The following is a 26,568-nucleotide window of genomic DNA, read 5'->3' as shown; positions in this document are numbered from 1 at the left end:
GCCGCTGCTTGAGACAGGATCCTGGGTTAGATGGATCACTGATCTGGTTCAGCAGAGTTCTACTTACGTTCTTATGGTGAGCTTCAGCCGAGTCTCTTGTTTGATCAATAACTGTTTCCGAATAGTTGCTGCTACGGTATGTGTAAGTCGAGAAGTTTTATTTGGCTACCCGAGGTAGTTAAGCTGTGCAGTGCCATAGAGAAATAAATCTATTGTAGCCGGGCACTCCAAGCAATTGTTGTGTAACCTGCAGTCCAGTTACAGTAGCATAAAAACTGTTGTCTTAACAGGTCCTTTTTCAGAAACTGCGGTAAGGATTGTGTAAGGAAACTCTAAAGCTATTTCTGTTTGATCGAGGTAGAGCTCTAGCTCTAGAAGAGAAAAATGCAGATAAAGAATGGATTTCTAAAACGAAACATGGTGTATGCAAGAACTGTGCTACATCTAGTGGTGCTGTGTGTACATTGATCATTGTACTAATAGAATTGGCGAAATGCCATTCTCAGCTTTGTGAGCATGCATTAAAAACCACACGCAAAAACCACACCTTAATGTCCTTATGGGTTCTCTCATTGAAATGAACTTTTCTTTTTTGAATTCTTGATGCATTTGAACGTCTTTTGGCGAGGGGAGTACGGCATATGGAGATGGTATATTTTATTAGTGGAAGTTTTTAGTTGCCATTCATCCAAAAGGTCTTGTGGTGGCTTTCAACACTTAAACAATGTCTTTAAAAACCAACAAAAGCGGATAATTAATATGCATACAGTTAAGATAAAATTCTCAACATTATACCACTGTCAACCAGCCCAAAACACCTGATTAACCTCCAAAGGCCAACCTGAACAATTTGACCCTTGAAAGCTCCACGAGGGGCCATCACTGAGAAAGCCCTTCCTTTGGTAACAAATATCCAAGCCGTCTTTGGGCTGGACACCTGACAGAGGCCCCGAAAGTGTGACCAAAAGGGGTGAGAGGGGTGTGATGGAAGAGGTGGCCCCATGGGTCCCAGAACATAAAAGATGTTCCTCTAGGTGTGAGGTTCCTAGTCTGATCTCATTGGGAACTCTTTCCGGTCCAGCCTTTCTCAACTTTTTTACCAGTGAGAAACCCTTGAAATATTCTTCAGATTTCGCAAAATCCCAGAAGTGGCGCCATCATGCAGAATATGGTTGGGAAGCAGAGCTGTGGACGCGCCCACCCAGGGCCCCTCCCCCTTCCCACCCCTTCCAGAACCATCATTGGCCATTCGTGGTGGGTGGGTCAACATAACTCTATATGGTCATATCAACTGATAAATGTTTAAGAAATTTTAAAAAGATATATAAAAATTAATTCCCACCCATTCTGGAAGCCCTTCCAGAGCCATCAAGAAACCCCAGGGTTTCATGAAAGGCTGGGCCAGAGTCTTCTCGGTCCTGGCCCCCGCCCGGTGGAATGAGCTCCCGGAGGAGATCAGGGCCCTGACGGAGCTAAAACATTTCCGCAGGGCCTGCAAAAGGGAGCTCTTCCGCCAGGCATTTGGTTGAGACCAGGCACAACCAACAACATGTGCACAGCCCCTGCCCCCCCTCCCCCCAGAAATCCACCCCTGTGTTCTGCTCTGGACCTGTTCGCATTGTTATAGTTTGCATCTGTGTTACAGTTTAATGTTCATATTATTTATGTTGTATGAAAATAGTTATGAAAACTAAGTTCTGTGTATTGTTTCTACATTTTATGTGCACCGCCCTGAACCTTGGGAGGGTGATATATAAATTGGATGGATGGATTGATGGATGGATTGATTGATTGATTGATTTCCAGGAACCTGTAAGACATGACAAGTCCTGAGACAGTAACAACAGCTTGAAAGTCTGACAATGTGACACATTCGAGTCCCCCCTCCCCCTGTCCGTTTTTGTCTCTAAAGCAGATGGAGTGCCAGAGTGCATTGGAAGCAGCTGCCCGTGCAGAAGGCCTTCCGCTCGACGTCTCAATGAATCCTCACTTGGAAGTGCTGGAGGAAGGCCATCGCAAAGGGAAATACCGCTTTGGCCTGAACTTGCTGAAACCCATCCGGACGACTTCCAAGTAAGACTTTCCCTGTTAATGACCTTGTGAGACTAGGTGGCCCGAGACAAAGGACAGAGGGAAAGAGATTATTAACGCCTGATTCTTAATATGTTGACTTGGAACTTGTTTGCACTTGAACAGTTCTACTGGCTAAGGCAGGGGTAGTCAAGCTGCAGCCCACCAGATGATGTCCATGGACTACAATTCCCATGAGCCCCTGCCAGCGGACACTCAGAATCTGCAGGGCTCAGGGCTCCCTGTTCCTTCAGAGTCCTTTCCCCTTGTTTTTCGGTCACTCTCTCTTCCTTCCTCTGCTTATAGACATCCGCACCCAATAGACAATGCTGGTCTTTTCTCGTATACGACATTCTCATGGCTCACGCCTCTGGCTCGTGCAGCCTACAAGAAGGGAGAGCTGCAGACTGAGGATGTGTGGTCTTTGTCAAAGCACGAGTCTTCAGATGTTACCTGTCGAAGGTATGAGTTGGTTGGTTCTTTCCCCAGAGGGCCTCCTCCCGAAATGCTGCCGCCCGGCAGATTTTGCGTCCCTTAGGGCCAGGCGGCCGATTTGGGGGCCTTTCTGATGGGGAGACTCCCAAATCAGCCACCAGGCTTACGGGATCAGAAGACCTGTGAAGGTTGCTCTCTTCGTTGAGTTGGATCTTGACTCACTCCCACGCTTGGTCAAGGGGGACAAAATGCTCCTAATGCCCCATTCCCTCAGCAGCCCCCCTCCCAATGACCCTCGGGAACTCCAGGAGAGGACAATCTGAGCTCTCTACAGCAGAAAGAGGGAATGGGTCGAATTTACGTCCCACCATTACCCCGACTTATGTATTTATTCTTTAAGCTTCTGTTCTGAGACTCCTGCAGTCAAGACTAGTCTGATCTGGTCAGAACCAAGATGCTAATTGGGGCCTGTGCTGGTCTGTATTTGCATGGGAGACCACCAAGGAAATCCAGGACCACTAAGCAAAAACGTCTCTAAATAGTCCTTTGCTTTGAAAACCCAACAGGGTTGCCATTATTCGGCAGGGTCTCAATGACCCTTTCCACTGTTGATCCCATCAGCCCTAAAACTAGGCAGGGGGACAATGTCTCAGGCTCGCCTGCTCGTATCAGATCTATCAAGCTAAGCAGGGTTGGACCTGATTACAGTTGGATGGGAAGACTATCACAGAAGTCCAGGGCCTGTTCTGCACACAATAGAGAATGCACTTTCAATGCACTTTAGAAGTAGATTATCCTGTTCTGCACAGGAAAATCCAGCTGCCAAAGCACATTGAAAGTGCATTATCCTATGTGTGCGGAACAGGTCCAGGAGTGCTCTGCAGAGGCAGGCCATGGCACAACACCTTTGAGAATCCCATGTCTTGAAAGCCCTGCTGTGTCACCATAAGTCAGTGATGCCACTTTTCAGCCCCGCCCCGCCTTTTTGCCAGAAAATTAGTCTGGATGCATCCTGTGAATGCTTTCCTCTTTTTTTTTCCTTTTTTTTTTGTGGAATCTACTTTATCTTCTTTTCCCCAAAGAAGAAGAAGATTCCCTTCCTCCCTCTCCCTCTTTGTCTTTTAAAAGATTCGCTGTGAGTTCCTCTTCTAGGAGTTTCTCCTTGACCTTTAGAAAAACGCAACTGGTTTTCAAGGGTTCGTCTTGGGAGTGGTACGGTAGGGAATAGGGATGGGCTATTCAGTTCACATCAGCTGAAAAGTAGCCGAATCCATGCTGATTTGGGGTACTTTTCGAACTGATCTGAGCCGAACTGCCCATCCTTGACATTTAAGTGGGCCAAAACAGCAGTCGGCCAAATTGTGATTCAGTCAGTTGAAATGCCAAACAGCTGATAAGGACAGGTGCACTGAGCCCTTTAAATGCAGCCTTTAAGTGCTTTGCCTACATGTCTTGGGGGAGCATTTAAAGGGCTTGTGGCGCCTTTTGTTATCAATTGTTCTGCAGGCGCCCCCCACTGCCCCTCCTCAGGCGGCAGAGATGCTCTCCACTGCTTGAGGAAGGGGAGGAGCATATGCACCAGAAAAAAAAAACAAAACAAATCTTCAGATTCAGTTGAATCTGAGAAAAATTAAAGGGTCATTGGTGGGATTTGGAATAGGCCCAAATGGGTTCAGGGCGAATCCAAAACGGTGCATTTGTGTGTTTGTGTGTGTGTGTGCGCGTGTGCCTAGAAAGGAAGGTTGCTTTCAGTCTCTTGGGACGAAAGGCCCCTTAGCTGTCCTCCCTGTGTGCCCGTTCAGATTGGAAAGGCTGTGGCAACAGGAGCTCCAGGAACGCGGTCCCGAGGAAGCCTCTCTCCGGAGGGTCGTGTGGGTCTTCTGCCGCACCAGGCTCATCATTTCCATCATGTGCTTGATGGTCACGCAGCTTGCTGGCTTCAGTGGACCAGTAAGTACTATCCATCCTTTGTCTGACCTCCGCCGTGCGGGCTCCATTCCGTGGCCGGCGCCCATGGGTCCAGGTTGCCTCCCGGAGGACCTCCTAAACTCTTTGACTAGCTATGCACCCTGCCTTCGCGGAGAGGAGCTATGCCTTTCCAGAACGCCGCGGTGGGTCTTAACGCTTCCAATCGCTTCCTTTCATGTGTCTGTTTGTGCGTGCGTCTCTTTAAATGGCTTGTACCAACAGACAGGGGAGGGCATTGAGGTTTCCTGGGAGGAAAGGAAAAGGAAAAGGAATCCTTCGTAAGTCGTTTACTGTTTTGTGCTTTCCACAAGTGCTGTCCTTAAGAACAGTCCTTTAAGAAATCAGCCACTCAGGCGATTCTGCAGAACTAGCGTGGTCTGTCTGACTTATACGAAATGCCAGTCGGGTAGGTTTTACCTTTCCGGCGGCCCTGGTTAGGTTGCCGCCTCTTAGTTGGTAAAGAAGATGCGGCATGTAGAACTTGACGTTCGCCCCATTTCTCTTGTTGCCTGTTTGTTGCACCTGCTGTGCCGAGATTTCACCGTTTTTTTTTTCCTTGACACCTTGACTAAATCTATTCTTCTGCAAATTTCCCTTGAGGAGTAGGAGCAGTGTTATTGCTTGTAGTACACATTTCAGTGTGTGCAGTTAAACGGGGAAGGTTCAATGCTTGGGTAAGTACAGCTGAGGCACACTATCAATGTTAAGAATGGCCTTGTCCTCTCTCTTTCTCTCTCCGTAATTCCTGAGGCTGTTATTGTTAAACCTTGAACCTGTTCCAATAATTGTCGAGAAGGGGGTAAAGAGGGTGGTTTGTTTGTTTTTTAGTGTGTCTGTGTTTTTGTTTTTTTTTTTGCTTTGGCATCGTGACAATATAGCTGACGATGGAAACGAAAACACAGGTTTTTAGCGGCCGTACTGTTAATTGCCAGAATGCATTAGGTTTTAACAGAACCAGCTTTTCCCAAGAAGAGCTTCTGTCATTGTTTCACTACAGGGACCTCTAGATAGTTGGCAGTCAAGTTTTGTAGACTCTCTGACTCTCGAGATGAGAACGGACTAATAGAATGTGCCAAATTTGGTTCAGCCATGTATGATCTTCCAAGACATTTGCCCTCTCAACTTCACCATTTGGTAGGAGAGCCGAATCTCTATCCTCCTCCCTATTTTTAAACTCCGTTTTTTAATTTTTTTGCAAAACTACCAGTGCTGCTGCTGCTGCCGCTGCTTCTTTTTAATTGAAACACATCTTTTCAGGTGAAAACGAAGCCTAGAAAGACAAAATAACCTATGTAGATGCAAAGGGGCAAATCAAATGAAGTCGAAGCAACTTTAGATCATGGAAAATGCTGTAGGGACACCAAAGGGCGGGTTGGTTATGCCTAAAGTGAGGGCAATTGCTGTTTTGAAGTTCCTCATCTCTCTAAAACACCTTTTTTAACATACGTATATTTAAAGCTGTCTTCAGATTTCAACAGGGTAGGATGAAACGCATCTTTTAAAGAATTAAAAAACAAAACAAAACACGAGAGTCGCACAGAAATCAGACGAATGCTAAAACCTGTCCTGTTGAGATCTGGGGCAAAGACGAATTCTCGCTCGGTCCAACCAAGATCTGGTCACGCGTGATCATGTGACTTACTACACGGTAGCCCAAAAGTAGCCTTCCCATTCAGAACGCAGGTAAATTTCCCATTTCCGTAAAGGGCAGCTTGAGGTTTTTCATCCGGCATTTGAGGTGACGATGGAGGGGCTGGGGCGGGGTACGGTAAGGGCGGCCGGCTGTGGGAGGGAGCCCCTCGAAGTAAGCCTTCCGCACTCCCACGTCCGCTCCAGCCACAGCTGCCTTCGTGCTATGAAATGCTGGATGCGGTTTGAGGGAGGACATTTGTCTCTGTAGTGAAACCAATGACAGAAGCTGTTCTTTAGAATTTCCAGGATGGCTGTATTCTGCGATCAGAATGAGACAGTCAAGCTGGGCAGAATCCAACGGCAAGAGGAAAAGGTAAGGTGACGTTTATTCACTGGGAATGCTTGAGTTGAGCCAGGCAGCTAAGGACAACAGCTAGTACGGTGACAGGAGTCATTTTCCTCCCCTACCTCTGTTAGTTTTGATAGCTTATGTATGTTTAAGTTTATATGCTGGCTTTGTGTACTGTCTTTTAACCAACAACAAAAGAATCCTAGTATTTTTTTAAGAACGGAATTGTGTGTCCTCCCCCTTAATGCCTTTTTTTTTAATGCTTTAATTTTTTAATTTGAAAATTTAAAAAAAAAACAGGAGTTAGCAATGTTTCTTAGTCTCTGTCGGAATCACTAACTCTGTGTGCCAAAAGAAGGTTGCGCCCTGAATTACTCGGGGAGAAAAGGAATTCCAGCTGACATCCCCTTGGAGACTTTGGCATCCCATCCCGTAAATGTTTAAGAAAACAGCGCATCGACGTAGCCCGTGAACCGACGGCAGGGAAGGGTTTAACGGCCCTTCCAGTGACTTGGTTGCCTTTGTCAGATTGAGCGCTGGGGGGGGGAGGAAGAGGGAAAAGCCACACCAAATCTCTTCTCATTCAGGCCCGAGCAAGACCACTGTACAGCCAGTTATGCCTCAACGTAGAGAACGTAAAGCCGATTCAGCGGAAGAGAAAGTAGGCCTAGAGTAACCTTGCCGCGTGAGCTGTCTCTCTTGGATTAGGGTTGTGGAAGTTTTTTCTTTTTTTAATCGGTGGTCAATTTGTGGACTCGAGAGACATCAGGCTCTTTGCGTGGGCCTGTGGAAGACTCACGGGAGAAACCCTGCCCAGCCAGCAGAATCGTCGTAGCTTCTTAAAACGGACCGCCGCGGGACTCGAACGCTCACCCTACCTACTTAAAAGAAATCGGTCACCTGACAACAACCACCGACAGCTGCGGCCCTTTGCTTGGAAGCGTAGTAGGGACCTTTCCTTTCCCCTCCCCTCCATCCTCACGTCACACAGGACTCTGCCGAGCCTGTTTAGTCAAGAGGACTGTCGGTGGACTCGGAAAGCGGTCCCAAATCTCTTCCGAGGGGTCAGATTTTCAAGTGGTGCGGTACACCAAGGCTGTTCTCCGGCCCGATTAAAGAACACTTAAGCCAAGAAGGTATCGAAAAAGCAAGCTGGGCATCCCACCAATAGCAAAGCTACAGCTGACCAAAGGTGAAAGGTCATTAAGTTTCCTGGTTATGCACACGAGCCTTTCACACCTCCTTGGACATTGCCAACAAAATATTGGAATATATCAGGTTTAGTTTTGGGGTGTGTTTTTTGGTGGTTTTTCTCTTCTTCTTTTTTTAATTTCGGTTTTGGTTTGCGTACATGTGTAGTTGAACTTTTAATTTGTTTGGGAAGCTAGACTGTATGTCCGATTCAGGCTCTGTATAAATTTTTTCCACGTGCATGCGGAGGGTTGTATGTTTTCACAGTACCCGTTCCTTTCTGTACAGTGTTTTGGAGACGTGAATCCATTTTAATAAGGTTCTATAAAAAAAAAATAATAAAATTGACTGTTTCCCATTTATTAGTACGTAATAATAATAACGCCAGTGACAAACACGAATCATGATACGTCTGCGCCAGACCTTCGGACGGCGCGCATAACGGGGGGGATTTTCGGGTTGAGGGCCTGTTTTTCTCTCCCTGCAGATGGTGTTTGAAATGTGATTCCTGAGGTAAAATTGTTTTTGTCTTTGCTGGGGGAGGACCGGGAGGTAGTAAGGGTTTGATTTTTTGTTTTTTTTTCCCCTTTGGTTCAGTTGTTTAAAAAAAAAAAAAAAGTCTGTGGGTTTTAAAATCTCTTACTGTGCTTTTTTTTTTTAATTTCGTTTTTTGCCGCTTGTCCTTTGCTTTACTATTAAACTGCTGATGTTTATTTTCAGGAATGTTTTGCAAAATGTCCTTCTCACACTCTTCCCCAGTTCAACTGTAGGTACATTTGTTCCTTTTTATCAAATAAGCACGTTTGAAACAAAAGAAAATTGTTTAAAAAGGTCTTAAAATGTCTTGTAAAGGAATCTCTCTCTCTCTCTTTTTTTTTTTTTAAACGTGTTCCGTTTTTTTTGCCTAAAAGTACAGATATTATTTTAAACGTGTTAATGATGACGACGACAATGAATTGCTTTCAGCAAACTGACGGGTTTATGTTAAGTTAGAAAGCGTGAAGGGGCAGGATTTGGGAAGCTCCAAATTCTTACTCAACTTCTTTGACTTGCCTCTTGAATTCATGAGGCAAAAATACAGCTGCTACAGAAATTGCAAAAGACTATTTGGAATCCCTCCCCCCCCCAAAAAATTTTTTTATTTAGAAGTGGAAGGTCGCTCACTCATTTCTAACTGAACATAAAGCAATCAGATGGTTCCTCTGACACGTTGGGGTGTTCATGCGCGTCTGCCTTTCTCCCTGTAGGCCTTCGTGGTGAAGCATCTCCTCGAGTACACACAGGAGGAGGAGTCTAACCTTCGGTACAGCCTGATGTTGGTGTTTGGCCTGCTTATGACGGAAATAGTGCGTTCCTGGTCCCTGGCTTTAACGTGGGCGTTAAATTACCGGACCGGGGTCAGACTGCGTGGCGCTATCCTGACCATGGCTTTTAAGAAAATACTCAGGCTGAAAAATATCAAGGAGAAATCTTTGGGAGAGGTATCCATCCATCCTTCCATGCATCCTTCCTTCCATCCATCCATCCATCCATCCTTCCATCCATCCTTCCATCCATCCATCCATCCATCCATCCATCCATCCATCCATCCATCCATCCTTCCATCCATCCATCCATCCATCCATCCATCCATCCATCCATCCATCCATCCATCCATCCATCCATCCATCCATATTCTTATACCGCCCTTCCATACGGCTCTGGGCAGTGTACATAGAACACCAAGGGGTAATTACATAGAACACGATAGCAAATAGAACAATTACTAGCAAGAAAGTCCGCTGCAGCTGAAAATGCAGCGGGTGCTTGCGGGGTGGTAGGTGGGTGGAGGAGGCAGCGGGCATGGGGAGAGGCAGCTCCCGGCCCCTCTCTGACCTTCTACAGCCAAAGCGCAGTGGCGAGCATGTGGTGGCATCGGGGCTGGCACTCCTTGGTGTTGCCATCGCCTCGCCGCCTCGCCGCCTCTGCTCCATCCTCTACATTAGGGGTAGTCGACCTGTGGTCCTCCAGATGTCCATGGACTACAATTCCCATGAGCCCCTGCCAGCATTTGGGAATTGTAGTGCACGGACATCTGGAGGACCACAGGTTGACTACCCCTGCTCTACATGGCAGCCTTTTAAAGCATGCGTCACTCCCTGCTGTTTTTTAAATATGCTTTTATGTTTTTTGAGCTCCCTAAACAAAATCCAAATAAAATACGGTTTCTATTATATGAAGTAGCAGGTTAACAGAAACAGACATGTGTCCTGTTGGTTAACAGATATAAACATATGATTGAGGCCTACAGAATCCCATTGGCAAACTAGCCTCCCTGCATAGGCAGTAACGTCTGCCTCCTTTCCTAACCCGGCACACTTAAGTTTGTATCAGCAGGTAAATAAATCCCACCAGCAGCCGCTTATTAAAGTGGGACTGACTGACTTGATAGAAGAAAACCCATTAGCAACCCGTCACCAAAACAGCATTCAAAGGTAGCTTGAAAACGGCCCAACTTTTCAGCCTAGGTGACATTCTCTTTGTTGTGTTGCATGTGCCTTCCAGCTCATAAACATGTGCTCCAATGACGGGCAGAGGATGTTTGAGGCGGCAGCCGTCGGCAGCCTGCTGGCCGGAGGCCCGATTGTCGCCATCCTTGGGATGATTTATAATGTTATCATTCTGGGACCGACTGGCTTCTTGGGATCGGCTGTCTTCATCCTCTTCTACCCAGCAATGGTGAGTAGGCGATGGTCGGCATGCAGAACTGGGTTGTGCAGGCATGAAGGCCTCTCCCTTCTTGCTCAGGGATCAAAGAGAATGTGCCGAAAGGCCTTTGAGCAAGGCACAGCTGGTAGTCATATTTTACTGTTTCACAAGGCTCATGTCAACCATTGTAATTTTCCCCCGGGCTGGAGGTGTACTCCTAGTCAGCACCCCTCCCTAGGGTTGCAGGGTCTGGTGCGGTTCGGCCACTTCGGGCATCACCTCAGAGATCACCAAAGCAGCCGAACCGCACCGGAGCGCACAACACTACCTGCTCTGTGTCTCTAGCTCTCTAAAGTGGAGAGCATGTGTTCATTATGTTAATACCTTATCTGTTGTTCTCAGCTAGAATGTACACATTCTGTGTTGCTGCTCTAGCACCTGGTTGTGACTTAGACTGCCTCTGCTTTTCACATTCTCCTGGGGACCAGCTATTTCCTGCTTGAGATATGATTTGGGGGAAGTGGGGACAAGGGTTTAATTGTGCAGTTACCCGAGACAAATTCGTCTAAGACAGTGCCTTTGCCTGAACGTGATCTTTTTATTTTGTAGCCTGATTTTCTTCAATAAAGACAACCTTTTGTTTTATTCCACTACCCCCAGACCACGGAATAGACAAAAAAGGCAAAATTTCCCATTGACTTTAATGGCCACATAGACTTTAATGGAGTGGCCGAATCGTATCCGAATCACGATTCGGATAAGTCTGATTCAGACCGTTTAAAGTGCAGGGAAGGGCAATTCGACTCGTATATGGCCAAAAAGTACCAAAATCCGCATTGATTCTGGTATTTTTGGCTTATTCAAACCAAATCATCCATCCCTATAATCTGGACACAGCCAGTCAAATTTTTACTATAAAGAAGGCTGGGAAAAGAGAGAGGTTTTGAGTTAAAATAGAAGCATATACATTTGCTTCCGATATAGGTTTCAGTAGCAGAGGGGGTCTAATTTATTAATGGTAAATCCTCCTTGTGTAACTATTGGGTTCCTTTTTGCTAGCTGAGAAGGACCCTCGGGCGCTTTCTGTTCTTCCTTTTATGGCCTCGCTTCTTTTCAGATGTTTGCCTCCCGTATCACGGCCTATTTCAGAAGGAAGTGCGTGTCGGCGACGGACGAGCGTGTCCAGAAAATGAATGAAGTTCTGAACTACATCAAGTTTATTAAAATGTACGCCTGGGTCAAGGCATTTTCCCAGAATGTCCAGAGTGAGTGCTGGTTTCTGCTTTTCGTCGTCACCAACAATTGTCTCCATCCTGTCCCAAAAGTAAATGGGGACTGTTAGAGTATTCGGCATCTTGTGCCCGCTGTACTTACCCGTGAAATAAAGAGGGTTTTCTCTCTTTACTTTCACTGCTGCGATCGATTGTGCTCTGTAAGAAACCTCATGTGCTATTTTAGTGCACTTGAATAACCTGAGCAGATAGTCTTAAACAGACTCACTTGAGCTATTTAGATTTTTTAATGTCTTCGCTTCCATTGTCCTCCGTAGAACGAAACAGCGCAGATAGAACATTACAATATATAGAAATAATAATCCCCTCTTCAATGTTTTGGTATACATTTAATTTTTGAGGGTGTCTTTAATATATGAATGACGAAGTGGGAGCTTTCATGAAGTTCTAGTATGTGCATGAGAAGAACCATGTTGGATCAAACCAGTGGTCTATCTCACACAGTGGCCAACCAGTTCCTCTGGAGAGCCAACAACAGAGCAGAGAGACCGAGGCCTTCCCCTGCAAAGACCCTGAGAAGAGCCCTGCTGGGTCCATGTAGTCCAGCCTCCTGTCTCACACAAGGGCCAGCCAGTTCCTCTTGAGGGAGAACAGCAGGGCAGAGAGGCCAAGGGTTTCATAAGAACTTCAGAAGAGCCCTGCTGGATTGGATCAGGGGTCTCTCTAGTTCAGCATCCTGTCTCGCACAGGGGCCAACCAGCTATTCCAGAGGGCATGGAGGTTGAGACTTTTGTCCTGTTGTTGCCTTCTGTCAGAGGTTCACTGCTTCTGGACACCAAAGTTTTCTTCAGACACTGTGGCTAGTAGCCACTGAGAGACATATCTTCTGAGTTAACTGCATTGCTTTGCGTGTTTCTCACCACTTTGAATGTACTCTATTTTCACAGAAATCAGAGAAGAGGAACGCAGAATCTTGGAACGGGCTGGTTACTTCCAGAGCATCACCGTGGGGGTGGCTCCCATCGTTGTAGTTATTGCCAGTGTGGTGACCTTCTCTGTCCACATGTTCCTCGGCTATGACCTCACAGCCGCTCAGGTAATTTGACATCTCAAATAAGCGTGTGAAGTTCAGAAACTAACAGTGTACGGTCTGGAAACCCTCTGCATGTTACTTTCTCTCTCCCTCTGTGGTCAGCAGTGGAGGTATGCTCTTCAGGCTTTTTGCATTGCTACAGGTCTTTGGGGGATATAGCTTCTTAGAGGGCTCCTTCTCACGGCAACTGTTATCTGCCTCCAGGTACAGATGCCTTCTGTCTTCTTTTTCTCCTCAGAAGCCTCTTTTTCTTCTCCAGACTCTATTAACACTCCACAAAACACCTTTCTTCCAAACTCCCGTAGAGGGCCAAAATAACTCCATTATAGGGCCAAAAAACATTTTCTCCCAAACGCCAATAGAGGGCTAAAGTAACTCCATTGGAGGGCCAAAAAACATTTCCCCCAAATGCCAATAGAGGGCCAAGCACACAACGTCACCCTTATATCCATGGGCCCTCTTCAAGTCCTGCTATAATATCAAGCGCACTAGTTGCCTTGTTAGTTGACTGCAGGAGATAGGAGGGATCTTGCCTTCTCAGTATATTTTAGATGGGTGTTGTTTTTTAGAATGGGGTTTTATGGGGATTTTTTATGTAATCTGCCTTGAGACCAAGGAGACCAAGGAGGAAGGCGGGCTCGAAATTAACTAAATAAATAAAAACTAGAAATATTAATATTAGGCAGGCTGTGACCAAAATCACACTTCTTTGCTAAAAAGTGCGCTTCATATTCAACAAGTGCTGGGAAGAAGCAGGAAGGGGAAGAGTCATCGCCTGTACATACAATGTGCAAGTACATACAAATATACATTCCCTTCCCATCACTGTTTCTCCAGAAATCACACCTATAAACCTTGGGTGGCCCTTTCGGTGACTAGAGGTCAGTTAATCCTGGTCTTATATATTGTTTTGGTTTTATATTAATAATGATTTTAGAATGTTTTTAGTTGTATTTAAGATGTCCTGCATAGGGCAGGGGGTTGGACAGTGGTAGTCAACCTGTGGTCCTCCAGATGTTCATGGACTACAACTCCCATGAGCCCCTGCCAGCAAACTCCCATGAGCCCCTGCCACAGGTTGACTACCCCTGGACTAGATGACACATGAGGTCCCTTCCAACTCTATTATTCTATGATTCTATGTTTCTATGTATTTCAACTGTGTTGTAAGCTGCCCCAAGACGCTAAGTGAGGGACGGAGTATAAATCAAATGAATAGTAATAATGAGAAGCAAAGTTGTGTTTGGCTTCCCTCAATACGCAGCAATTCCAGAGAGAAATGTGCTGAGTATTTTAATGTCCAAGTGTTGTATTCCAAGGAGCCTTTTTGCCTACAGCTACTGACCAGCTGTTAGTTCTTGCATTTAGTGCAGGTGCTGGTAGACGCTGCAACTGAAAGGATTTCTTCCCCACTGTGTTTTCAGGCTTTTACAGTGGTCACAGTGTTCAATTCAATGACCTTTGCTCTGAAGGTCACGCCATTTTCCGTGAAGTCTTTGTCCGAGGCATCTGTGGCCGTTGACCGATTTAAGGTGAGTAATTGTGACTGTGTTCTCTTAGGGGGGGTTGATGCCTTTAATCGTGAGCATAGTTTTTTGGGGGAGGGAGGGATTCACGTTATTTGATAAGGCACAGTTTTCCTTGCTATGTTTATGGCTCCTTGTATACCAGGATTGCAGCCTAGACTAACTGGCTTTGAACCTTAGACTCCAGTCCAGTAGCATCTGCAATACTAAGCCAGTTTGGTGTAGTGGTTAGGAGTGAGGACTTCTAATCTGGCATGCCGGGTTCGATTCTGCACTCCTCCACATGCAGACCAGAGCTGGGTGACCTTGTGGAGAGAGGAAAGGGAAGGTGACTGTAAGTTCTTCTTCTTCCTCTTCCTCTTCCTCCTCTTCCTCTTCCTCTTCTTCTTTTCAAGAGTTAACGCTTACTGGAAGATGCAACTAGGAATAGATACCTCTCCATCTTTATTGGTTCCTAAGGAGCTACTGAAGTCGAATCTCAATGTCCTACTGCAGACCAGCATGCCTTCCCCTCTGAAACTGGATTTAATTTAGCCTTCTGACCGTGATGGGCAAAGTTGCTCCTTACGTCCTGAGTGACTTCAAAATCAGAATCACACTAGAGCTGGGTGGCCTTGGGCTCGCCACAGCCCTGATAGTGCAGTCCTGCCAGAGCTCTCTTGAGCCCCACCCAACTCCCAGAGGGTGTGGCATTGAGCAGGGAGTTGGACTAAATGGCCCGAATAGCCCTTTTCCACTCCACTGTTGCTCATTAGGGGCCAGCATTTAAGTATTTAATCAAGCCTGAATTCTCCCTAGAAGCGAAAATAGTTAAATGGAAGCTACTACTGTCCTTTCTGGTGAATCTTCTCCCAATGTGACCAAAGTACCATAGAATTCTATGATTCTATGGTACTTTGGTCACATTGGGAGAAGATTCACCAGAAAGGACAGTAGTTCTAGGAAAGGTTAATAGGAACCAAGGAAGACCCAACCGGAGATGGATTGACTCAGTAAAGGGACTCTTAGTTTGCCAGACCTGACCTGGGCTATTAATTATGGGACATCTTAGAGGTCATAGGGTCGCTGTCCATCAGAAGCGTCTTGATGGCATCTAAGATGCAATCAGGTTTCCAGGTGGTTTGGGGGGGGGGGAGCTCAGTGCCTATGGGAAATGGCAATTCTGCTTGAAATCCTGGATAACTAACTTGCAACTGTCTTTTGGACTCTTTTGTTGTTGTTGTTGTTGTTGTTGTTGCCTTCATGCCGTTTTTTTTCTGCTCGACAAGCATTGTGGCGTCTTCCAAGAGTATCTTGGGGCGAGTGGATGTGGTGGAGAACACGACAGAGAGGCTCGGTTCCGGAACGTCCCTAGGCCTTGAACCAAACGGCCAGGCTCTCGGGCGACTGCCAATTTCCCCGCTCTCCCTCCCCGAATGTCAGTCAAGAAACATTTCCGTCCCTTCCCGGGCTCTGCAGCGTTTGCAACCAGCTGAGCCTCGTCTTGCAAACCACGAAGCCCCGAAGGCACCTGGGGGCGAACCGTCGGGAGAGTAGCCGTCTTTCTTTCTGCCTGTGTCCAGAAAGCGGCCCCCGCGCGGCCAGCCTCTCTGTCCGAGCCCCCACCACATTCACGGCTAGCCAGGCCCTTTCTTGGACCTGGAGTTAGTTTGCACTAATGAGCTACCTTTTGCTCTTCAGCTTCCTCCCCCTGTATAGCCTGATGTGTTTTGCTGCGTGCGTGTGCCGTAGGCTTGTCCCTCTTCCCCAGTCTTGACCCGGTGTCTCATCTTTGCACCTCTCTCACAACCTCCTTATCAGAGTTTGTTTCTAATGGAAGAGGTTCATATGGTAAAGAAAAAGCCATCCCGCCCTCTCACCGCCATAGAGGTGAAAAATGCCACCTTGGCCTGGGAGTCCTCCCATGCCAGTGTCCAGAGCTCACCCAAGATGACCCCTAAAATGAAAAAGGACAAGATGGCCAAGGGCAAGAAAGCGAAGGCCAAGGCCCAGCAGCACGAGGGACAGCAGGCCATGCTGGCCGAGCAGAAGGGACACCTGCTAGTGGACAGTGACGACCCCCCCAGCCCGGAGGAGGAGAACAAGCCAGCCCACCTGGGGAACACCCGGCTGCAGAAGGTGCTGTACAACGTTGATCTGGAGATCGAGAAGGTGAGTCAGACTCCTTTCTTCTCAGATGCTCCCTTGGGTTAAGGATTCTTGAAATAGGACAGTAGTTCTACGGTTCCTTGCTGTAGTGGTTCCAAGCCTAGATGCCTCGTGCGGAATCCAACCCCCTTGAGGTTTTTGAACTGCATTGAGTGGAGACTGAAGGCACCGTAGATTGGCCTATGAGCAAAACACTGAAGTTCTGGTAGATCAGAGTTTCTCAACCAGGGTTTCGTGAAACCCTGGGGCCTCTTGACCGCCTTGGAAGGGCTTCCCGAATGGTTGAGGGGGGGGGGGGGTTAATTCATTTTTAATATATTTTTTGGTTTGCTAAAGTAAACTTTTATCAGGTGATATGCTCGTATGTGGTCATGGCAACCCACCCTTCCCTCCCAAAATGGCCAGTGATGGGCCTGGAGGGGGTGGGAAGGGGAGGGGCCCCAGGTGGGCGTGTCCACAGCTCTGCTTCACAATTGTATTCTGCACAATTGCACCACTTCTGCGGTTCTTAGAAGCTTGAAGAATGTTTCAGGGCTTTCTCAGTGGCAAAAAAAATGTTGAGAAAGGCTGGCCTACCCGGCATGATTGTTTAAAGGTACTTTTAATTGCATGTTTTTATGCATTATGTTTTTTTATATATATATTTATAATAATTTAATTTATACCCTGCTGCTCCTGTAACCAAGTCACAGCGGCTAACAATAAAAACCCCACAATAAAATCTTCCTAAAGGAGGAAGAATGCGAATTTTCCCCCCACACCCCCAATATGATACCTGATAACTGTCTACTGCTCTTCTTTCTGCTTTATGCACTTGTGAGATTCTTAAACGTTTCACTGTAGCTCGGGACCTGAGTACAGAGTACATATTTCTCTTTTGTGACCTCATCTAGGGGAAGCTTGTCGGGATATGTGGCAGCGTGGGCAGCGGGAAGACCTCGCTCATTTCAGCCATCTTGGGACAGGTGAGAGAGGATCGATCTCCTTTCGCATTCCCCGCTCCACTTCCGCTTTGTTTGCAAGGGAGGAGAGACGGCCTCCGCCGTTGTCCTCTCTGTCAGCTTGGTGCGGTGGTTAAGAGCAGCAGCCTCTAATCTGGAGAACCGGGTTCGATTCCCCTCTCCTCCTCTACAGGCAGCTAGCTGGGTGAGCTTGGGCTAGTCACAGTTCTCCTAGAGCTCTCTCAGCCTCACCTACCTCACAGGGTTTCTGTTGTGTGGAGAGGAAAGGAAGGCTGATTGTAGGAGACTCCTTCTTCAAGTAGTGAAAAGAGGGGGACCAAACCAACAGCTCTTCTTCTTTACTCCAGGGATGGCCAAAATGTGCCTTTCCAGATGTCCATGGACTACAGTTCCCATGAGCCTCTGCCAGCATAATGTCCATAGACTATAATTCCCATGAGCCAGGGGCTCATGGGAATTGTAGTCTATGGATATTATGCTGGCAAGGGCTCACGGGATTGTAGTGCATGGATATTTGGAGAGCGACAATTTTGACCACCCCTGCTTTATATTCTGCTTATAATAGGTAGCCAAGTGAGGCGTACCTGAGAAGCTAAAAAGCCTTAAATGGCTGTGCAGGTGGGTCTGAAAGACCTGAGAGATCTTTTGCAGTGAGGCCTGGTCTTGAGACGTTTCCTCTGCGAACGTGCAGCGGCCTCCGTCCTCGACTACCTGCTCTCTTTCTTCCAGATGACGCTGCTGGAGGGCAGCATTTCCGTGGATGGGACGTTTGCTTATGCGGCCCAGCAGGCCTGGATCCTGAACGCGACTCTCAGAGACAACATCCTCTTTGGGAAGGAATTCGATGAAGAAAGGTCTGTAAGCGACAGTCAGCGGTCAGCCGTTTCCAGTGAGCAGGAGAAGGGAAAGATGGGTGGATCTGCTATGTTTTGGGGCCAACTTTCCACCCAAACAGGAGACCAAAGGGGTGAATGCGTGTGTGTGTGGGGGGGGAAATGGGACATTAAAACAACCCTTAAAATAAGGTATATATAAAATATGGACCAGGCTAGCCCAATCCCAGAGTCTAAACTGGGTCAACCCTGGTCGGTATTTGGATGACCGACCTCCGAGGGAATCCAAGGGATCTACGCAGAGGCAGGCAATGCCCAACCAGCATGGTGTGATGGTTTGGATTCCCCACTCCTCCACATGCAGCCAGCTGGGTGACCTTGGGCTCATCACAGTCCCGATAGTGCCGTTCTGACCAAGCAGTCCTGTCACAAGTTCTCTCAGCCTCACCCACTTCACAAGGGTGTCTGTTGTGGGGAAAGGAAGGGAAGGCGACAGGAAGCCGCTTTGAGACTCCTTTGGGCAGGCTATAAAACCCAACTCTCCTTCTGAGCATCTCTTTCCTTGACAGCTCAGTGAAGGGCCGCCGTAGGCAAGAGGAATTCCGAGGTTGGTCTGCCTCTGCGTAGCCTCTCCCTGGTAGTCTCCCATCCAAGAACTAATCAGGGCTTGAGCCTGTTTAGCTTTCCAGACTGAACAGAATTGGGCTAGTCCAAGCCATCCATTAGGTGTAATCCTTTAAACTAGCGATCCCCAATCTGTGGGCCGCGGACCACATTGGTCCTTCGACTAATTGGAGGTGGGCCCCGAAGGACGTCTTCTCCCCCCCCCCCCGCCCCTTTACTTCATCCCCCCCCCATGCCCTTTACAACACACTTCGGGTGTCATTGTCTCCCATCACTCCCAGATGGACCACCCTGATCTCCTTAGAGTAGCGATCCCCAACCTGTGGGCCGCGGACCACATGTGGTCCTTCGACTAATTGGAGGTGGGCCGCGAAGGACGCCTTCTCCCCCCCCCCCCCCCGGCCCTTTACAACACACTTTGGGTGTCATTGTCTCCCATCACTCCCAGATGGGACTATCTCGTTGCAGAGAAACAAGCTCAGGGTTCCCATTGATTTGTCATTGTCACGAGTTAAAATTTCCATGAAAATAAAATTTTCCTTATGTTCATTGTTGTGGCGTGTCTGTCTCTTATTTTGAAGGGATGTTCAAACATTACCATAGCGATCAGAGAGCGTCAGGGCAGTGGTTGAGAGTAGAGGAGTAAACTACCCCCCCCCCCCACCGGGCCTCAGTAAAAGGCGCTGAGTGGTCCCCGGTGATAAAAAGATTGGGGACCACTGCTTTAAACTACTACTGACTCCCCCGGGGGCAGGGGGGGGGAATGCATATCCCTCCAGTCTAACAGCATCTGTAAACCTCAGTGTTGAAATGCAGGGCGATACAATCCTTGCATGCAATATGTTAAAAATGGTTTCAACAATAAATATACTTGTCAAGTACTAACAGATTTCTACTCAGAAAATGTTTCTGGAAGATCAGGAGCTTCTGTGTTTTAGGAGGGCTAAAGCTTTGCACTGTTTGAAGCAAGGTGTTCTAAGCCATGCAGAATGATAAATAGTCTGTGTGTTTCCAAATCGAGACCCAGTCTCTTTCTCCTTCTGCAGAGCAAGGGGCAATAGGAAGCACGGGAGGAGATTTGCAAATTCCGCTTGTCCGTATGAGACGGAGACTGTATTTACCGCAGATTATATAAATTGCGTCATGTTGCCACTGTGCAGTTAAAACTGAGTGAAAGGCAACCAGAATCATCTTCTAAGCCAGGGGTAGTCAAACTACGACCCTCCAGATGTCCATGGACTACAGTTCCCAGAAGCCCCTGCCAGCGAATGCTGGCAGGGGCTCCTGGGAATTGTAGTCCATGGACATCTGGAAGGCCGCAGTTTGACTACCCCTGTTCTAAGCCTTTGCCTGAAAGGGACTTTTGTTTCTTATTTGTGTGCGTGTCCCAATAGGTATATACATAAAAAGAGAGACTTTAAGCTTCCTCACCAGAATTCCATTTTTTCCCCTTTGGAAATCCATCTGTTTGAGAAGAGAAAATAGTCCCTGGAGGAATGGGGATGGGAGGGAAGAAACCCAGTGTCCCTTGGCTCAGTTTTTCTGAAGAAAAGGAAATGGAAGAAACTCCATCGTCCTTGACTCAATTTTTTTTTGCTTTTTCCCTCCGAGCCGTTCTAGCTATTCTTAAATCACCCAACCCCATGGACACGGTGGAAATGCTAACGCCGTTGGACTGCTCTTTTCTAAGAACCTCTTTCTCTATCCATGTCCCGCCAGGTATAATACTGTGCTGAATGACTGCTGCCTCAGACCTGACCTGGCGATCCTGCCCAATGGAGACCTGACAGAGGTAGGACTCTGGTTGGCCTGAATTCCCCACGGGGGGTGCCTGTGAGCACCAGAGGCCTGCCAAGCATCTTGAGAAGGTGGGTGGGGCTTTCACCCAACAGGGTTTCTGATTGGCCACTGGCGATTTGGTCGGCCCTGCAGATTTGTAAGTTGCTTTAGCAATAGCTAAATGCAACATCCGTGTACGTAAGCAAGAAAAGAATGTAAACAATATGTTGATTTTTTTAAACGTTTTGTTAGACCAGCCTCCACTTTTTTGAGCAGCCTCTGAAACATGCCTTAGAGCAGGGGTAGTCAAACTGTGGTCCTCCAGAGGTCCATGGACTACAGTTCCCATGAGCCCCTGCCAGCAAACGCTGGCAGGGGCTCATGGGAATTGTAATCCATGAACATCTGGAGGACCACAGGTTGACTACTCCTGCCTTAGAGTAGGCTGGTGATAGAAACCCTCACCTCACTGGTCAAAGCTGTTCCGTAGGGCTCTTGTACCACCAGAGGGTTGTTCCGTGGAGAAAGGGCAGGATGTGCCAATAACAGAGGCCCCTATCTGGTGGAACGAGCTCCCGGAAGAGCTGTACAGGAGCCCTCCTAGTTTCAAAGGATGGACCAGAACCAAAGGGATGAAATTTATTCAAAAGAAATTCCGTCTAAACATCCGGAAGAAGTTCCTGACAGTTAGAGCGGTTTCTCAGTGGAACAGGCTTCCTCGGGAGGTGGCGGGTTCTCCATCTTTGGAGATTCTTAAACAGAGGCTGGAGAGCCATCTGATGGAGAGGCTGATTCTGTGAAGGCTCAAGGGGGTGGCAGGTTACAGTGGATGAGCGAGAGGGTTGTGAGTGTCCTGCACAGTGCAGGGGGTTGGACTAGATGACCTAGGAGGTCCCTTCCAACTCTATAATTCTAGGATTTTAGGACGGAGCTCTTCTGCCAGGCTTTTGGTTGGGGCCCGTGGATGACTGAATGATACCATTGCTTGGGCCCTCCCTAAGAACAGCCCATCCCCGAAGGGTTTAGGTGGGATGCCGAAACTTTGTTCTTTGGCGGATGCCGTTCTAGAGTATTTTCAACTGTTCTAATCGTTTTCATCTACTAATTTTGATCATGTTTTAATTAAATGATGTGAACCTCCCGAGTCGGTCCTACTGAAAGGGGCGGTATAGAAATGTAATGATAAATAGATCAAAATGAAGATTGGGCCCTTCATTTTGCAATAAGTCCAGTCGCCAAAGAAAGGGTTCAAGGAATTATGTTCCGCCACAGTCCTGCTAGAGCAGGTTTTGCTGAGCAGTTCTTCCCGAGCCCTCGCAGGGAGAGGAAGGGCAGGCGATTGTCAGCCGCTTGGAGACTCCTTTGGGCACTGAAACATGAGATATAAAAACCAGCTCTTCTTCCAGATTGGTGAGCGTGGGGCAAACCTGAGTGGGGGGCAGCGCCAGAGGATCAGCCTTGCCCGGGCTCTGTACAGCGAGAACAACATCTACATCCTCGACGACCCTCTCAGTGCCTTGGACGCCCACGTCGGCAACCACATCTTCAACAGCGCCATCCGGAAGCACCTGAAGTTGAAAACAGTCTTATTCATCACTCATCAGCTACAGGTACTCCTGCGCGGATGGTTTTCAGAGCGTAGCTCTATGTTAGTCTGCAGCGGAACAGCTGGAATCTGGTCCAGCAGCCCCAAGAAACCATCCGGATTTTCAGGGTATGAGTTTTCAAGAGTCAAAGCTCCTTTCGTTTCAAGTTTTGGCTCTCCAAAAGCTCATACCATGAAAATGTTGTTGGTAGCTTAGGAGTTGCCAGAGTCAATCTAGGGACACCCTAGTCTTCTCTCTTCTCCCCAGCCCAGTATATTTGATAGGGTAGAAAAATAAATGTTATCCTTTCCTTCACGTTGGGGGGAAGGACCCCTTTGTAGGTCTAGCCAGCATGGTGTGGTTTTTAAGAGCAGAGGCCTCCAATCTGGGGAGCCGAGTTTGATTCCCCATTCCTCTACATGCAGCCAACTGGATGAGCTTGGGCTAGTCACAGTCCTTTTAGAACTGTTCTCACAGAGCAGTTCTGTCAAGAGCGCTCTCAACCTCCTCTACTGCCCAGGGTGTCTGTTGTGGGGAGTGGAAAGGAAGGTGATTGTAAGCTGCTTTGAGATTCCTTTGGATAGTGAAAAGTGGGGTTTTAATACACCAGCTCTTCATATTCTTCTGTTAGAGAAAGTATCTCTCTGCCATATTGGGGGTTTCTATGTAGTATTTTGTATGGTTTCAATGGGGGTTATTTTTTTGGGACTTTTTGTATTGTAACCCGTCATGAGCCGGTACGCTGAGAGTTGTGGTTAAGAAATAATAATAATAATAATAATAATAATAATAATAATAATAATAATAATAATAATAATAATAATAATATCCTGAATGACTTGGAACAGGGTAGTCTGAAGGACCATCTCCAAAATGATGGGGCTGCTACCAAAAAGGCCCTGTAGCTTTCCTTATTGAGGGAAGCACCTTTAGCAGAGCATCTTGGCAGACGCTTCTTTTTTTTCACAAATAGCCTAAATATCGTAATGGGGGGGGGAATGTGGGGCTTCGTTAGGTGCCCCCTTCTGTATTTTCTTTTCTCCTGCCTACAAAGAAGGGAGGGGACGCTCTGCCAAGTATCTGTGCATGTTTCTGCTCCTTTCCTTCCCTGGCCACGCTCTGCAGTATCTCGTGGACTGTGACGAAGTGGTCTTCATGAAGGAGGGCTGCATCACGGAGCAGGGAAGCCACGAGGATCTCATGAAGCTGAACAGGGACTACGCAGCCATCTTCAACAACCTGCAGCTGGGAGAGACGCCACACGTGGAGGTACCCAGCACGAGGGCCGCTAAAGCATAGGCAGCCGTCTTCTTCTCCCACCTGCTCTCCATAAAATATTTGTCAGGACTCTGCTTGTGGGAGTCTTCATGCACTCCCCCCCCTCCCTCGTAAGATAGTTGCAGTAGAGCCGTGGTTCTCAACCTGGGGGTTAGTACCCCTTTGGGGGTCGAATGTCCCTTTCACAGGGGTTGGAGCAGGGCAAGCAGTTTGGCTGGGGGGCGAGGCGCCATCCACACAACAGCCTTGCGGGGTAGATCAAGATAGAGCGTTCGTCTGTCTGGAGCAGCAGAAAAGAGCAAGATCAGCACGGTGGGACAAGAGGCAGAACTGATCTGAGAGACCCTGGAAGAAAACCAATTTGTATGCAATCTTGAACGATGGATCTTCACGCCATTGGTTGGTTTCGGGTTTTTTTTAATGTTTTTTTTAATAGTTTTATGGTTGGGGTCACCACAATATGAGGAACTGGATCAAAGGGTCACGGCATTAGGAAGGTGGAGAACCACTGCAATAGAGCATAAGGCTGCAATAGTTGCAATAGACCAGGGTCAAACTGCGGCCCTCCAGATGTCCATGGACTACAATTCCCAGGAGCCCCTGCCAGCATTCGCTGGCAGGGGCTCCTGGGAATTGTAGTCCATGGACATCTGGAGGGCCGCAGTTTGACTACCCCTGCAATAGACATTGCAATTGACCCCTGTCTTGACAAAATTGACAAAATTCATGACAGGGTATGAACTTTTGTGAGAGGTGAGCAGTGGCTCATGGAAGCACATCCCCGGCCCCTTTGTGATATTCAGGTGGGTCTGAAGCAGCAGAAAACACCGTTTGAGTCCACTGGCCCCTTCAAGACCGTCTCTGCAGAACCGACTTTCAGGCAGCCTTATGGGACTCCTGAGCAATCTGTGCATTTGTACCTAAAGTTGTGAAATAAACCCGGGGGCTTAAACCTGGACCACTGAATGTGTTCTGCAGAAGGCCGTTTTCTTTGGACATTCGGCCGGGTTGCATCCTGCTCATTTCCCACCCCCCCCCCCCCGCCCTTTCCTCGTTTTCAGATAAACGTCAAGAAAAATACAAGCAGTTCGTTGAAAAGGCCACAAGATAAAAGCGCCAAATCAGGATCTGTGAAGAAAGAGAAGCTGGTCAAGAAGGAAGAAGGTAATTAGCATCCTGCGTCATCTCCCAGGCTCTCTACTTTCCAAGTCGCAAATTTTGATCTCAGTTATACATCGACAGAGAAAAACAGAACCTTTCCAAGGCAATTGGTACAATCATTTTTATATATCAATAATTTTTTAAGGACCAACCCAAACGGTTTCTAGATATACTCCGTTTTCACAATTTTTCTTCAGTGGTTGATTCCAGTTTGGTGTAGTGGTGAGAGCCAGTTTGGTGTAGTGGTTAGGAGTGCGGACTTCTAATCTGGCATGCCAGGTTCGATTCTGCGCTCCCCCACATGCAACCAGCTGGGTGACCTTGGGCTCGCCACAACATTGATAAAACTGTTCTGACCGGGCAGTGATATCAGGGCTCTCTCAGCCTCACCCACCCCACAGGGTGTCTGTTGAGGGGAGAGGAAAAGGAAGGCGACTGTAAGCCGCTTTGAGCCTCCTTCGGGTAGGAAAAGCGGCATATAAGAACCAACTCTTCTTCTTCTTCTTCTTCTTATACCCTTATCAAGCAATTTAGATAGATAGATAGATAGATAGATAGATAGATAGATAGACAGATAGACAGACAGACAGACAGACAGACAGACAGACAGACAGACAGACAGACAGACAGACAGACAGACAGACAGACAGACAGACAGACAGACAGACAGACAGACAGACAGACAGACAGACAGACAGACAGACAGACAGACAGACAGACAGACAGAGAGCCACCGGCTCTGTAAAGTATTGTGGGGAATGTCAGTCAAAAAACCTTCCCCACAATACTTTACAGAGTGACATTTACTGACATTTACGGTCAGTTTTGTAGAGGGCCACAGTGACGTTGGCGGACCAAGGGGCTGACTTGGTGGAGGCAGCTTCATGGGTTCCCCGATTTCCGTCTCTGCCCGTCAGCCTGTTCTCCGTTCACTTTCCTCCCCCTCTTCTCTGTGTGTGTTTAGGCCAGCTGGTGCAGCTGGAAGAGAAAGGCAAAGGTTCCGTGCCTTGGTCGGTTTACGGGGTCTACATCCAGGCCGCCGGAGGGCCCATCGCCTTCCTCGTCATCGTGGCCCTCTTCGTCTTGAACGTGGGCAGCACGGCCTTCAGCAACTGGTGGCTGAGTTACTGGATCAAGCAAGGCAGCGGGGTAAGGGCAGCCCCTGCCTCAGGGGCCCCTACAGAGAGCGGGTTGGAATCGTCCAGGGGAACGGGATGGAGGACCAGAATGAGATCCTTAATCGGAACTGGGGGGGGGGGGTGGTCCCCAGAGTGGGTGCCGGCTGGGGGTGGGTGTTTTCAGAATGTGGGCGGGGCCGGGTGGGGCGCTTACCTAAGCAGGACTTCTGATTGGCCAATGCAGACTCACATGACATTGTTTTTTCAGGGTGTGTTTAATCCTCATACTCCTGTTTCCTAGTGCATTTTTGAAAACCTGCCTGCTCAAAAAGCCTTGGTGGGAACAGCCCCCCACTCACTGGGGGCCCCTGCTTCAAGGATACAGGAAAAAAATGCTAAACGCTCCAAAGCAGGCGAGAGAGGTCCATTGGTGGTCCAAAATGGGGCTGGCCAATCGCATCTCCCCATCTTGGTCCCATGACATTGGTTATTTTTTTTTTTTTATCAGAACACGACTTTGACGTTGGGAAACAGGACGGTCGTGAGCAGCAGCATGAAGGACAACCCTCACATGCGCTACTACGCTGGCATCTACGCCCTCTCCATGGGGGTCATGTTGATTCTGAAGGCTGTGCGTGGCGTCGTGTTCGTCAAGGTGCGTCCAGGAAGGGCGGGAGGCCGGCCGGCTCCCTCCCTTGGGCCGCCGTCGAGTGAAGTGGTAGCCCTGCGGCCTAGTTCAGCTCCCGAACTCTTTGAGCCAGGCTGCTTGCAGTGTCCAGCGCCACCGTTCCTTATTTCAGGCTCAGGCGGGCAGGCAGACTCAGTTCTATATCGACAGAATCACCAGAGACCCAAACAGCATGGTCATGAAATGTCATGCAATTTAAGACAGAGC

At 47.9% G+C, this 26,568-nt stretch overlaps 1 protein-coding gene across 9 annotated transcripts in view; it reads left to right on the top strand.

The window, feature by feature from the left end:
• The window catches only part of ABCC5 (ATP binding cassette subfamily C member 5), a 60,396-nt gene that overhangs the window by 19,699 nt on the left and 14,129 nt on the right, over positions 1-26,568 (top strand). For 4 of the 9 annotated variants that reach the window (XM_077348124.1, XM_077348123.1, XM_077348122.1 and 1 more), the window contains 17 exons: positions 1,913-2,073; positions 2,377-2,532; positions 4,308-4,455; positions 8,893-9,126; positions 10,190-10,363; positions 11,451-11,598; positions 12,513-12,661; positions 14,083-14,190; positions 15,985-16,335; positions 17,226-17,297; positions 18,024-18,148; positions 20,471-20,543; positions 21,937-22,140; positions 23,242-23,385; positions 24,456-24,558; positions 25,520-25,704; positions 26,182-26,328. In XM_077348124.1, coding sequence (XP_077204239.1) covers positions 1,913-2,073; positions 2,377-2,532; positions 4,308-4,455; positions 8,893-9,126; positions 10,190-10,363; positions 11,451-11,598; positions 12,513-12,661; positions 14,083-14,190; positions 15,985-16,335; positions 17,226-17,297; positions 18,024-18,148; positions 20,471-20,543; positions 21,937-22,140; positions 23,242-23,385; positions 24,456-24,558; positions 25,520-25,704; positions 26,182-26,328 — 2,682 coding nt within the window. The other 5 variants (XM_077348125.1, XM_077348127.1, XM_077348128.1 and 2 more) reach the window with 5 other exon arrangements.

The sequence above is a fragment of the Paroedura picta genome, chromosome 8 (genome assembly GCF_049243985.1).
Source record: "Paroedura picta isolate Pp20150507F chromosome 8, Ppicta_v3.0, whole genome shotgun sequence".
Classification (NCBI taxonomy): Eukaryota; Metazoa; Chordata; class Lepidosauria; order Squamata; family Gekkonidae; genus Paroedura; species Paroedura picta.
The sequence above is the reverse complement of the archived record's forward strand: the minus strand, read 5'-3'. Positions and strand labels throughout refer to the sequence as shown.